The sequence below is a fragment of the Montipora capricornis genome, chromosome 9 (assembly GCF_036669925.1).
Source record: "Montipora capricornis isolate CH-2021 chromosome 9, ASM3666992v2, whole genome shotgun sequence".
NCBI classification, from domain to species: Eukaryota; Metazoa; Cnidaria; class Anthozoa; order Scleractinia; family Acroporidae; genus Montipora; species Montipora capricornis.
This window is the reverse complement of record NC_090891.1, coordinates 45,261,342-45,274,366: the sequence shown is the minus strand read 5'-3', so window position 1 is coordinate 45,274,366 and position 13,025 is coordinate 45,261,342. Positions and strand designations below refer to the sequence as shown.

The 13,025-nt window shown below is 37.1% G+C and overlaps 2 protein-coding genes across 3 annotated transcripts in view; both read left to right on the top strand.

The window, feature by feature from the left end:
- The first annotated feature begins 117 nt into the window (after nucleotides 1–117).
- Nucleotides 118–5,214, top strand: LOC138015946 (uncharacterized). The gene is made up of 2 exons (XM_068863077.1): nucleotides 118–297; nucleotides 3,319–5,214. Exons 1-2 carry the CDS (start codon nucleotides 242–244, stop codon nucleotides 3,779–3,781), a joined length of 519 nt encoding a protein of 172 aa, XP_068719178.1. The 5' UTR covers nucleotides 118–241; the 3' UTR covers nucleotides 3,782–5,214.
- A 2,048-nt stretch (nucleotides 5,215–7,262) lies between these two features.
- Nucleotides 7,263–13,025, top strand: part of LOC138015945 (transmembrane protein 185A-like) — an 8,171-nt gene continuing 2,408 nt past the window's right edge. The window contains exons 1-5 of one of the 2 annotated variants that reach the window (XM_068863075.1): nucleotides 7,263–7,412; nucleotides 7,482–7,658; nucleotides 9,219–9,429; nucleotides 9,514–9,597; nucleotides 10,650–10,826. In XM_068863075.1, the coding sequence (XP_068719176.1) occupies nucleotides 7,375–7,412; nucleotides 7,482–7,658; nucleotides 9,219–9,429; nucleotides 9,514–9,597; nucleotides 10,650–10,826 (687 nt within the window). In that variant the 5' untranslated portion in view covers nucleotides 7,263–7,374. The remainder of the gene's footprint in view (nucleotides 7,413–7,481; nucleotides 7,659–9,218; nucleotides 9,430–9,513; nucleotides 9,598–10,649; nucleotides 10,827–13,025) is intronic. The other variant, XM_068863076.1, reaches the window with a different exon arrangement.

Sequence of the window (13,025 nt, the reverse complement as noted above, 5' to 3'; positions counted from 1 at the left end):
GCAGCCAATCAAATCGATATAAATGCCACAACTTCTTGTTGAAGGACCAATCAGAAAAGCGGAGAGAAATAAGTTCGTTTGAAATACTTTATCCAGCGGGTTCTCTAGCTTCATCCGGGAATCCTTTGCTATTAGCGTTACTTCCTGTCATAAATTTTGCATTACTGCTCTTCGCGCAGTCAAGTTTGCGAGGGAGATTTCAAACATTTTACTGCAAAGCTTAAAAGGGTAGTTCACGAAAATGACAAGCACCGAAAACAGTATCGGTATCACGGATTCAACTAACATTTCCACCAAGTAAGTTGTTGGATTTTACGCGCGTTTGGCGAAGCAGACAAATTCGTAATCGAAAAGCTTCGTCGAGACAATTTTGACCTTCAGCTTTTATGTCTCCGTTGGTCCTAGAATATTTCATCGTACCTACTTTGTCTTTGCTTAACTTTGATTCCTGTTTTGTCCAAAGACATCTTGTTTACTTAAGAAACTTAACATTCCTCTTGTTTTGGGCCCAAAGGTTGTTCCTGCGCAATCGAAATTGACATCAGGCCTAGGAGAAGCGAAGTTCTACGTGTAAATTCAATTTGGTCTTTGTTTTGGGTGACTGCCTGGGATTGCGAAGAATGAGACTCGTTCCAAAGCGCTTTTGACATTTCGAAATAATGAATAAATGTACAAGCCAACCGGTCGTTTCAAAGTAATATTTGTCAATGTCGTGAGATTGTAAGCGTTAGTTATTTATGTATATGAGAATCAAGCTTTATACGAGCTTTTATTCTCAATCGCTTCTTTCAATACCTCGTTTTGAATTGTTGTTTCGCCTTTTCAAACATAACATTTCGCTTCACTTCACAACCCGCAATTGATTTGGCTTATCGCTTTTCACTTCTGTTTTATATTTTACCTTCACGCTGTATTGGCGAAGAAGTTTTATTCTGCGTGAATTTCTAATTATTACCGGATCCACCAAAGCATTAATTATGTAAAGCCATAACCCATATAATCTGACTTTTGTTTTGTACCGTGTTTCCAATGCGCCACGACGAGTATAGTCAGAATTTGTTGCACCTGTTGGCCGTCATATGCAGTTCCCTATTTGTAATCGCAAACTAAGCTCCATATTAGCATTTCAATGTAATTAGTATTTTAAAATTCTCTGATTTCCACAGAACATTTAGCATCAAAAGCTTATATATTTATACATCGCTATCTGTAATGATTTTGACGTCGAGAGCCAGTTTTCAATCCATCTTAACATGTTCAAACTGTAGTACCTTTATCGTTGACCAGCGTGTGGCCTTCTTATTTCATGCAGTAATTGAAAAACAAGAAATAAATCTTATTTCCTTCAACGATCCATGCACTTTTGTGTAACATTCAGAAACCCGCTAACAAATGGAGCTATATGCCGCATGCCTCAACTGATCTTTTGTTGTTAACAACCAATAACTCTTTGGTGAGTGAGTCTTTCATCGCTCTAAAAAGAATCTTGAAAATATGTAAATTATGACCAGTTAATTCTGTTTTAGTTGTAACAAGATGCTTATATCATCATTTCATTAAATCATTTAGATTAAATCATCTCATTTGATCTTTCCCATCATCAATTTGTGAACTTCACAAGGGCTTGACAAGTCTAACCTCTTTAGCTTTGGTTGATGTGTGAAAAACTATGCTGAAGACGTTTTGCTAACGTCATACAACTATATTGAGTAACTAGTGAGTTAAGTAGCATTTAAACACTTCCTCTTGAAGTCTGTTTTTTAAAGGAAGCCTTGAAGTATTACCTCAATACCAGTGTGATGTTTGCATGATCAATATCAACGTCAAAGAAGTCTAAGTGTCAAAGTCCATTAACTACATAAAATAAATAAATAAACCTATTTTGATCTTTCATAGAAAAGTGTCATCTTATTAAATGGGGTGCTGTAGTTTTTTATAAGAGAGCGGTTTTGAATTTCAGAGCTTTTCAGGTTGTAAAAAATAACAGGTCTTGGACTTTAAAGTTTATTTGTTAAAACAGTATTATTGTTGTATTCATGATGTGTCAACTTCAAATTCTCTATTTATTTGACCGGGAACATGTGTTCAGAACAAACTTATTTTTTGTCATATTGCTATTGTTACTTCCATTTGGTGGTTTGTCAGCTACACACACTGGTTACCACTGGCAAGTTACTAAAAATAAACTGGGAAGAATATGAAAATTCACACATACTTACTTTTCTAATACTTGACTGCACTGTTGAACTGTACAAAGATTTCACTTGTTTGTCATCAAAAATGCCTTTATTTGAAGCTTTCCAGTTTTCAGAAATAACTATCACAATGTAAGTGTGTAATAATACAATATTGCTCAGTGATCTTAAAGGCTAAATTATTAAAATTGCCTTTTAAGTGTTCTTAAGAATGTGGTGAAATCTTGAGGATTAAACAGGCAGTAAGATATCCTAAAGATCTGGATCTTTCTTTTAAGTATGTTTGTCTTCCAGGTTCGTTTCTAAGCAGTCTAAACTAACTATCCTTTTATTTATTTATTTCATTTTCATCACAGTTACTCAATGTTTTAATTTGAGATTATTTTATTAATCCAGAACTATGAAAGTGAAAAGTCTCTAAATGAAAGACTTGAAGGAAATGCACATTTAAGCACTTACTAATCCTATTTCCTTTTCGGAAACATTTTTGGTCCTGCTAACGGGCTCTCCGTTGGGTTACTGAGAGGTTTGGAAGTGCTCTTCTCCCACATATGGCATCTCTCTTCAATAGTCCTCTAGTGTCCGTATTAAGACTGAAGCATCGTTTTTCTAGGCAATAAGTTTTCTTTTTCCAATGCTTTGGTATTGATAACATTTATCTGGGAGCCTAAAGTGTCTAGATCTCTTTTTCCGCTTAAGTATTCTCTGCACTCTAATTCTCTAAACTCTCTCCTTCAAAGTTACACTGTGTTGGAGGCTCCTAAAAAGTTGAAAACTGGTTGTGATTTGATCTGTGACGGTGCAAGGAAGAGAAATCGCTTTGATACTGGGTTGACCTTAATAACTGCTTTGCATTGTAATAGTTCTTTGAAAACCGTGATGCAAAGTAATTTGTTACGTCAACCCGATATCGAACCCATTCCCCTTCATTGCTCAGGCATGGATCAAACTATGACCACTTTTTTTGTCTTTCAAAGTGAATTTGAAAATGAATTTTCAATGAAAAGGTTCTAAAAACAACACAACATATTTGGAACTATTTCAAAGAATAACTAAAGTAGAAAAATTTGTTGAGGTGATAAGTACCGGTACTTTAATGTTTCTGTATACAAATTTGTTGCAGGGTGCTGGCACCTCCTGGAGGAAAAACTTCAATCAGTTTGTTTGACAATGATAGCAACCCTGTACCACCATCAAAACAAAGAGAAGTCAATCAATGCCAGGTTGCACGAAACAAATCTAATGTTTTTGCGTCTGATGCGTCTGTGCATGAAGGGGCTCCAGCTCATCACAAGGAAAGCCAACAGAGAAGGCAACAATCAAGCGTTTTCGGTGAACCCAGTAGTCCAGTGCCAAAACCAGCCTTTGAGCCTGAACCAAGAAAACCCCACGTAGTTAATCCTCACCAGGAAGCACGACAAAAGTCATCAGTTTTTGAGGAACCAAATGCACCAGCAAAACCACCTCCACCTCGCCAAGGAAGTGATATAATTGGTGGCCAGGGTCCATGCGCAGAAGAAAAAGCTCACACGTCTGTCAAAGTGCGTGCACCCCCTGGTGGAAAGTCTAACATCTCGTTTGGATAGAATGTTTGTAAATTATAAGACAAAAACCGGTTTTTATCTTTTTTCTTAACACTGACATTTGATTTGAATTGGGAAGGTTAGCCGTACATTATACTGATGAAATTGTTGCAAAAATTAACACTCGAGGTGACAGTGCAATGATGATGGCCTGCAGAAGATTTTATAGAATGCTTCACTGGGAACTGTTTAGAACAGGGTTTCAGTGGGAGAAAGGTGCTAACATGTGAGGGAAAACTTGCATATGGAGGTGCTAAATTATTTTTCTTTTATCTAAACAAAATCATTCAACGTTTAAAATTACATTCTCGTGGTACCATTAGCAGACAATTTCGTTGCAGATTATATTTTGAGGAATACATTTAGTGTGAAGAGTTGGAATTCCAATTTAATTTGCGCTACTAATGAATTTTAATATGATTATGTCACATCAATGTTTTGAGGCTGCACCTGTAAATTTTATAAGAAACCAAGCTTGTTTTAGAATTTCACCTTAACGAATCTGCCCCAAGTTGGTCAATTTCCTTTCTGTCACAGAGCTACAAATAATTGGCTTTCATAATGACAGTTACTTTCTACACTAACAAAAGTTACCTTTCATTCTGGCCGCACACACTTTAAGTACCAGAGTAGCAGTGTTCGAATAATTCTCATAGCCATAAAGCAAAAAAATACTTGACCAAAAAAGCATGCTTATACAATTTCTTGTCATTTTTTTTGGCCTTGTTGTATTTGTAAAGAAACAATAACCAGACTAATTTATTTGTAAATGTTGCTGTGGTTGTGCTTTCACTAAGTGGGCCAAAGAAACTGTTGTTAAGAAAAAGCAAAATCTTCACAGCCTTGTTTTTTTTTTGTGATGAACAATTTAGGTTGAACCTCAGTGTTATGATTACTGCAATTTTCATAATTCTGCAGAATCTCACCTTCACGCGCCAAGCACCAAAATGCGTTTTGGTTTCCATCAATCAGATTAATTTTGCAAACATAGCTAGGAAGATCAACTCTACCTTTGGAACCAAAGATGCTGACTGGTGAGTTAGGTCACGCTTCAATATTATTGTTGATCTCAGCATCCGTGGTTTTGGGTCAACCCCCGGCATTGGTGCTTGAAGATGAGTTGCCACAGAATTATGAAAATGGCAGTGCTAATAAGTTGTGTGTATATTAATCAGGACTTGTATGTGGTAATAAGGGAACTAACATAAAAAAAAGCTTAAACTTTGTCCAGTTTTGCCTTTGCCAAGCTATATATGTAGTGTTATTCAATAATCATTAAGGTATAATATTGCAGTAATTCTGTGTAATCAGTACATGCAGGGTTCTGAATATTCCAAAACTGAAAGTCTTGACTTAAGAAAAATAACTTTCCTTGTTCAATGATGCAAAAAAAAGTTTCCCTGTAGAAATAAAGTGGAATAGCAGCTATTGTTGAATAGATTGATATTAGCTCTGAACAAACCCAATATTTCCATCTTATCTTAGGAGGCACAGTTTGTTAAGGCGTGGGTTACGTATGTCCTATACATACTCCTATAATAAAATCATTGTAATACAGGTCTTAAAGAAACAGAGTAATACCATGTGAATATTAATTTCTCTGTTTGGAATATAACATATTAGGGCCGTTTATACGAGAGAAAATAAGCCGCGGCTAACTCTGGCCGCGGCTTACGTAAGCCGCGAACACCCCGTATAAATGGTACAAAATCTACGTTCACGGCTTTCTCAAGCCGTGGCTTATCCTGGCCGGGGAGTTAATACTCGTATAAATAGTTCCTTTCGCTGCTTAAGTAAGCCGCGGCCAGAGTTAGCCGCGGCTTATTTACTCTCGTATAAACGGCCCTAATGTCCCCATTAAACATTTCTACCCCAAAGCAGCAGATGTTTAAAGTGGTACTACGACCAAAAAAAAATTTTGTTTTTCCTTTGGATTTCAAAACTATGTTAACTAAACACTAACTCACCTAAGTTTTAAGTTCTGATTTTAAAAAGACACCTGTTTATTTTAGCTGGAATTTTCTTATTTATTGGTCCGCCATTACTAACTTTAAAATCTTCAGAGAGCTGGGTCGAGGAGAAAAAAAAAAAAAATGACGTCAAACACTCACTAGTTTAAGAATGCAATGCGTGTGTACGCGGTCTAATTAATATGCAGCACGGAAGTTTCGGGCTTTCAGACTTTTCAACCCGTGTTTTGCATATATAACAAATTGCGTTTACACACTGAAATTTTAAGCTAGTGAGTAAATGACGTCATTTTCTCTAGATCCAACCCTCTGAGGTCCAATCGGCCAGTTTGAACGTGAGTAATGGCGGACCACGAAATCCAAAACTTACACTCAAAATAAACAGCCTTTGGATAAAACGCAAAGCTCAAAATTTTGCCAGTTAGGTGTTAAGCCAACACGCTTTCAAAATCTGAAGGAAAAAAGGAAATGATTTTTTGATCATAGTACCACTTTAATAGTATAGTAAAAGAAAGTAATACATGAATTTGGCCTATGGAGTAAATGTGTTTTTTTTTTTTCTTTAGTGTAATTTATAGCTGTGAAATACCCTTGTAAAGATTTACAGTATGTATCACCAATAATACTATGTGGCACATCCAAATTCAGGCCATAATTAGGGGAGAGAAACTACAGCCGGAAATGCCGGAAATCTGCATTTGCAGGCTAGTGAGAGAGTGGCCAAGAAAACAGAAAGTTTTTCTCTCCACTGTTTCATGACCAGAACTGCTAGGTAGACAGCCTTCCTACAATGTGGATACTGCTTGAGAAAAGCTATGAGGACAGGCTGTCCGATTGTCTTAATCTACAACTGTAAGCTTGAGGAGGTTGAACATGATCTGTTAGCAGTTTTGTCATGCCTGATTTAGACTGAAATATGTTTCTTCTATGTTGCGCTTTGTGTGATATTAGTAGGGCTAGTTATCATTATTAAAGTGGTAAATAATGGGTAGTGGTAATGACAGACTTTCATCTCTTTTTTGGAGGCTTGACAACAAAATGTTGCAGGTAAAGTTTCAGAATATGAAAGAGAGAATGCCGGCGCATTTCAGCCTGCGAACGGAGACGTATTTCCGGCGGTGGTTTAATTTACAACCTAAAACCAGATTTCAGTCTTCCAGAAGACTTCACCCCAAATATATTGCATACCGGCCTGAAAACAGAGAACTAGCAAATTATTCAGCCTCTCAAGAAAATACAATGCGCAAATCAAACCAAGCCCATGCAGCAGGGCGTATTTCCGGCTGATTTTTTTTTTCCCCTGAGGCACTCAATTGGGAAAAAGAACCAGAAATAAGTTTACATTCGCAGGCTTCAAAGCCCAACCTTCAGTTAAATTTTGCCGGTTTTTGCCTCTAGTTGATATATAAACTAAAAGTAGCAAAAACGAAAATTTCGCAAACTTGCCTTTCAGATCGAGTTCCAGCGTCCAGCGAAGTGGACTTCTAAGTTTGCAATGGCTCCTGGGTATAGTGAACTGAGTAACCACGCAGTGTTTGGAAACATTTTGAATCGCGCAGAAATCCTTTACTATTTTTAATTTTCCCTTTAGGACAGTTTTAGTTTCTGAATAATTTGTCATAGGAAATGAATCTTCGTCGTCTATTTCAGGATTTTAATCCCAGGTAAATTTCTTCTTAGAGGTGTAAAAAATAAGAAAAAGCATTTCATAATCGACGTTCTTTTTCTTTCAGCAAGTTTCTTCTCTTCTTCACACTATTTATTTTTTCGATTTTACTGGCGTTGCGTTTGGATGGAGCAATCACTTGGAATTACTGGATAGTTTTTACACCTATCTGGATTTGGAAAATCACGGTTTTATCCGGCGCTTTTACAGGAATTTACATTTGGATAAGGCACCCAGAGTACAGGTTTCAAAAGTTCTTATAGCATTTTCGATTCAGTCGCTTGCTGGTCGGTTGTAAGGTTGTGTGTGTTTGAGGTGTCGTGAAAACGTTTTCATGTCAGTAATCGGCTGTTTCTTCTGTGACAATAATATCTTAAGTTGTAAAAGCAATTTCAGAAATACCCATTTACTTTTGTCTTCTGTAATCGCCTAATTTCAAGAATCAGGCATGTACTGTAATACGGCTGTAATAGGCGCTACTATCTGCAACTGAGTTATCAACGGGCATTTTAAAAATCTCGCTTTGTATATAGGTTGTGCGGAAAGAGGAAACAATAGTGGTCAAAGTAGATTAGCAGTAAACAGTTCCCTCTAGTCACTCGATTCGAACCTCTTTTCATTCTTGTCATTGTAATCATGATCTTCTTTAGAACAGTGTTGTGGTGTTGAGGGTCGGTGGTTTTGACTGAACTTTGTCTGCAAAATTTGTCTAATCTGTGACCTTTGATTTGTCGGGCAATATAACAGGAGGTATCTGTGGAGGCATCTGTCATATAATAAACTTAAAAACAGATTTTACTCTGTCTAACCCCTCACAATAATTTTTTTCTAGTCAACCAGGGAGTGTCCTAGGGCACTTGAGGGGTCAATGGGTGAAGCACACGTTGTTTTTGAGATGAGGTCGTGAACCAAAAAGTGAGCTGTTTTTCCTTTTAACCCTGTCACTCCCGAGGGGTTCCCCATTGACTAGTAAAATCGTCTGCCGTTAGACAGAGTAACATCTATAAGTCTGAGTGGCACTTAAGGGTGTTAACTTGTCTTCACACAAGCAGATTTATATTGCTACGTATTGTTTCTCCAATAGGGATGATAAGTTTAAAAATCAGAGAGACACTACTACACTGGCATGCAAAATGTCCTCCTCTGGTTGCCATCTGTGTCTCAAAGATGTTGGGTGCTTATTTAGCTCCCTATAAACCTCCTAGGAGTGTGAGTTAGTGGAGGGTGTGAATGGGGTTAACCGACTAGTGACAAAGGGCAAGAAAATATTACTGACTACGGACAAAACGAGGGAAAAATTACCGACTAGCGACAAAAAAATTAACTGGGATTTACCAACAACCGACAAAGGTCGAAAAAATTTTAACCGACCGCCGACATGTGGACCCCCCATTCAGACCCTCTTAGTAGATTTTACTCTGTCTAATGCAAGTAGATTTTACTGTGCAGTGGGGGCAGTGTAGAAGTCAGTGGTTAACAACCCAGGTACAATTACTCAAAGGTTTTGCATGAAGGATGTATACATGTACATGCACAATGTATAATGAAACCTGTTTCTCATATAATGTGTATGAATTCTATTTATAAATAACACTTTACAACTAACCCTAACCCACATGCAACTTTAACAGTCAATCAAAGATAGTTGGACCTAGCCCCAAACACATGACTCGACAAAAAAAGAATGTTTTGAGATTGTCAAGCAAAAACACTGAGAGCAAAGTAATGCTTCAAGTCACTGCAGCCAGTAAATACTGTAACACGTCTTCAACTAAATAAGAAATACACTCCTTTTGTTTTGTAGGGGAGAGGGAGACAGTCACGTTAACTTCAAAGCAATGATAATCAGCCTGGCATTGCATCTTCTTCTTCTAATGTTTGAGATTTTTGTGTGTATCAATCTTGGAGGAGGACATCATTTCCCATGGAGGCTCATGTTTATGCCTTTGTATGTGCTTTCATCTCTCTCAATCATTGCTTGTATTTGGGGCTTTAGACATGACAGATCTGTCGAGGTTGGTAGAAACAATGAAGCCTTTTTCCAGCTGCCAATGTGAAATTATTTTAAATGTTAATCATGAATTTCTGTCTTGTTGCAGCTAGAGACAGTATTTTCAGTAAATGTTCTGCAATTCATATTCCTCTCCCTGAGACTGGACAAAGTTATTCTTTGGTCTTGGGTGGTAAGTTAGATAATGATAACTTACAATGTACACTGTTGTGCTTCGTTCGTCCATTATTGTAGAATAGCAAAGTACGACAAAATGTTGTAATAAAAACATTTGTCCTTTGCCATTTTACTATTTATCACAACTTACTTCCTTGCTGCAAATTGGTAGTACAATGTAGTCACAAAGAAGTAAATTAAATTGGTTAAGAAAAAAGGGACTATAACTTTCAAGAAAATGTCAGTAGTATTAAACCTGTTTTGTACATTAAAGAAATAAGGAGATGTAACAGCATGGGATTAAGTTTAACTACATTTTGTTGTATTTCCATTACCTCATTTTTGTTGGAGAAAAAGAAATATGAAAAATAATCAGAATTATTTAATTGAAATACTGTATCTTAGATGTAGGAATCAGTACTAAATAATCTAGGCACTTTCCTTTCGACCGAAAATCTTGGTTTAACCCTTTAAGCCGCGAGGGGTTCCCCATTGACGAGTAAAATCGTCTGGCGTTAGACAGAGTAAAATCTATAAGTGCCATTTGGCACTATCGGGGCTGAAAGGGTTAAACGGGGACATAGTTTTTTCACGCTGTTAGCTTAATTAACCCTTTAAGCCCCGAGGGGTTCCCCATTGACAAGTAAAATCGTCTGGTGTTAGACAGAGTAAAATCTATAAGTGCCATTTGGCACTATCGGGGCTGAAAGGGTTAAGAATCTGGATTCATGTTGCAAATGAGAAACAGCATTTTCTGGTTGGGCGAATCAAGTCTAAATTTCTTTAACAAGTAAAAATAGTCATGTAAAAATAAATGAAACTGGAACTGGGCTCAGTCAGGTACATGTAGGAACATCATTCCTGGTTGTTCTGATGTCCTGGGATTTCAGGTCAACCTTTCAATGAACACCCAAACATTTGGAATTTTGTTTTAGAAATTAAATGTTTGTACCATTTCAATTCCTTCCCTAGAATCTCTGACGTTTTTGGTCAAGTGGAAAGTACCCAATGAATGGAAAATGTTTTCTTGATTATTACAGTAACTTGATTGATACAATCTAATTTCAGGTGGTGTTTGTACCCATGTGGATAGTGCTATCATTATTGTGTCTCCTGGTGTTATATTACATCATCTGGTCCATCATATTTGTGCGAACAGCAGAGGTGCTTCCTGCACAGCGGAGGGGCCACATTATGGTTGCTTTTGCATCAGTTCTTCTTGTTATTCCTCTGCTAACATTTCAGGTTGGTAAATTTCTTCAAGTCTCTTTTTCGCATAACAGCCTTCCAAGTGACCAATCTTATTATTTGATCATCATTTTCTCTTGTGCCTACCATGTTGCTTACTTACAGAATATTCATAAGCAAATTAATGGAGATTGTAAATGTAATGTTAGTCCTCATATCAGAGCTAAACAGATCAAAACCATTGCTGGAAAACAGATATCACATGCTAGTCCTTGTAATTCCACCCTTGTAATTCCCCTGAGCACTAACTAAATGCTATTTCAATTTCTGAGCAGCTAAAATTTGTAAAGTGATACATGATTGTGGGTTGTGTAGAGAAAGCTCACCGCAATAGAAAGTGTGCTTCTCAAAGAATTTTTGGTGCTTTCAATGCGGAATACAGAGCCTATCAAACTAACGGATTTTCCATTGCTTTCAACTCCTGAGGAGAATGCATCATTTAAGATTTTGCATGACAAAAATTCATATCAAACAAAGGACAAGTTTACCCTGCGATCTCGACAATGTTTCGTACCAAGGTTTGAATCGGCGTTCACTTTATTTTTTATAATCGTTTAATGTGTGAACATTAGAATGTTTTAGATTTAAGCAATAGGGGACATTTTCCGTGTTTCCATAGCCTCATCTAAACACGAGGGGGAGTTGGGAGAATTCGAGGATTCTCCAAACTTTCCCGAGTGTTTAGATGAGGCTATGGTAACACGGGAAAAGGTCCTCTATTGCTTTTATAAAATATCCCCTCAAAGATAATTCGACAAGTGAAGGAAAATGCTGCTTTTTTTTACTTCTTAATTGAAACAGATTTTCTTGATACACGTTCACATTTCCTACCAGCCAGTCAAAACGCACTTCTGGCAAGACATAACCAATCAAACTTTGTGTGATGTCACAGCCGTGTTTACACACTCTCATCTAAACACAGCTATTGACCAATGAGAGTGCGCGTACTATCCTAATTATTTTATAAAATGACTTTTTTCATAAAAATAATCTTCATTCACATTCACAAATTTTTTTTAGACTGGATTGTTTTCTGCTTTCCTTTGTCTCATAGACATAATCATAATCTGAAACAAAGGAAATTAAAAAACAAACTACTTCGAAAAATTTTTAACAAGGAAAATCTTAAGTCTGTATACCATATACATGTGCCATCAATTACAATGGATCCCACCATGATTCTCTATTATGTTCATGATACATAAATTTGCTGTCCAAATGGTGAGTCAGACCTGCATGGATTTTATCTGTCCCTTCCAAAGCAGTTTCATCGTAAGTCATCAGACAAACTGGGATCACAGGAATGACAAAATGTTCAAGGTGCTATTTTGTTCAGTTTAACTATAATAGAGTGCTTTAAGGTAATTCCCTTGAAATTGTCCTATTATCAAACTTTTTGGGAAACTTGGCATAATTAACATTCATGATATGAACATCAAAAAAATGTAATAAAAAAATGGGGTCACCGTGCTTGTTTACGCGTGAGCAGGCTCTTAAAATGGGGTGTTTTTAGTGGTTGCGCGTTAAAGATTCGAATCACCTTCATACAGAATTAGTCTTGGTTACTTGAAAGACACAAAATTTTATTTTGGAAATAAAGCTTCTTTTATTCACATAAGCAGTATTGCTTCATTTACACAGTTTTTTATTGCCTGGTTGTAGGAATAGTGCACTTTTTGGGACAGTTCCGTGGTTAGCTTGAAGTCCTCGCCTTGGCCAAAATACACTCAGTACAGTACGGAACTGTTTTCCAAAAAAATTCATGTTCTACTATCAAACTTTTTTCTTCTTCAAATATGTTCTTTATTAGACTGTTCTTAGCAAATACCTGAAAAAAAAATCGGGGGTCACCGTGCTCGTTTGAGAGAAAAGGAGCATTTATTTCGCTATTGGGCTTAGTTTGAGGGAAATCTCTTACGTTTTGTACGTGCACGTGCTTGTGTGCGCGCGCTAATAACGCGAAAATCGTGCGCAGTAGGGATGCGCAATGTAACACTAAGGAATTACCTTAAGCACTGTAGGACATTCCTGAGCCACAATCTGAATCAGGAGGTGGGCATTTGCCATGTCAGGACAGTAGTCTCTCCAAGAGTTTCAAGCCAATCGTTTGTGATTGAGAAAAGATACTGTAAAAATCTGGTAGCATCAAGACAAGTTCACTTCCAGGTGATCTGGTGACGTAATTTGGAGGACTGG

Coding starts and splice junctions, on each gene's coding strand:
- LOC138015946 (XM_068863077.1), top strand. CDS start 242: ATGACAAGCACCGAAAACAGTATCGGTATCACGGATTCAACTAACATT. Junction 298..3,318: donor TCAACTAACATTTCCACCAA/GTAAGTTGTTGG, acceptor AATTTGTTGCAG/GGTGCTGGCACCTCCTGGAG.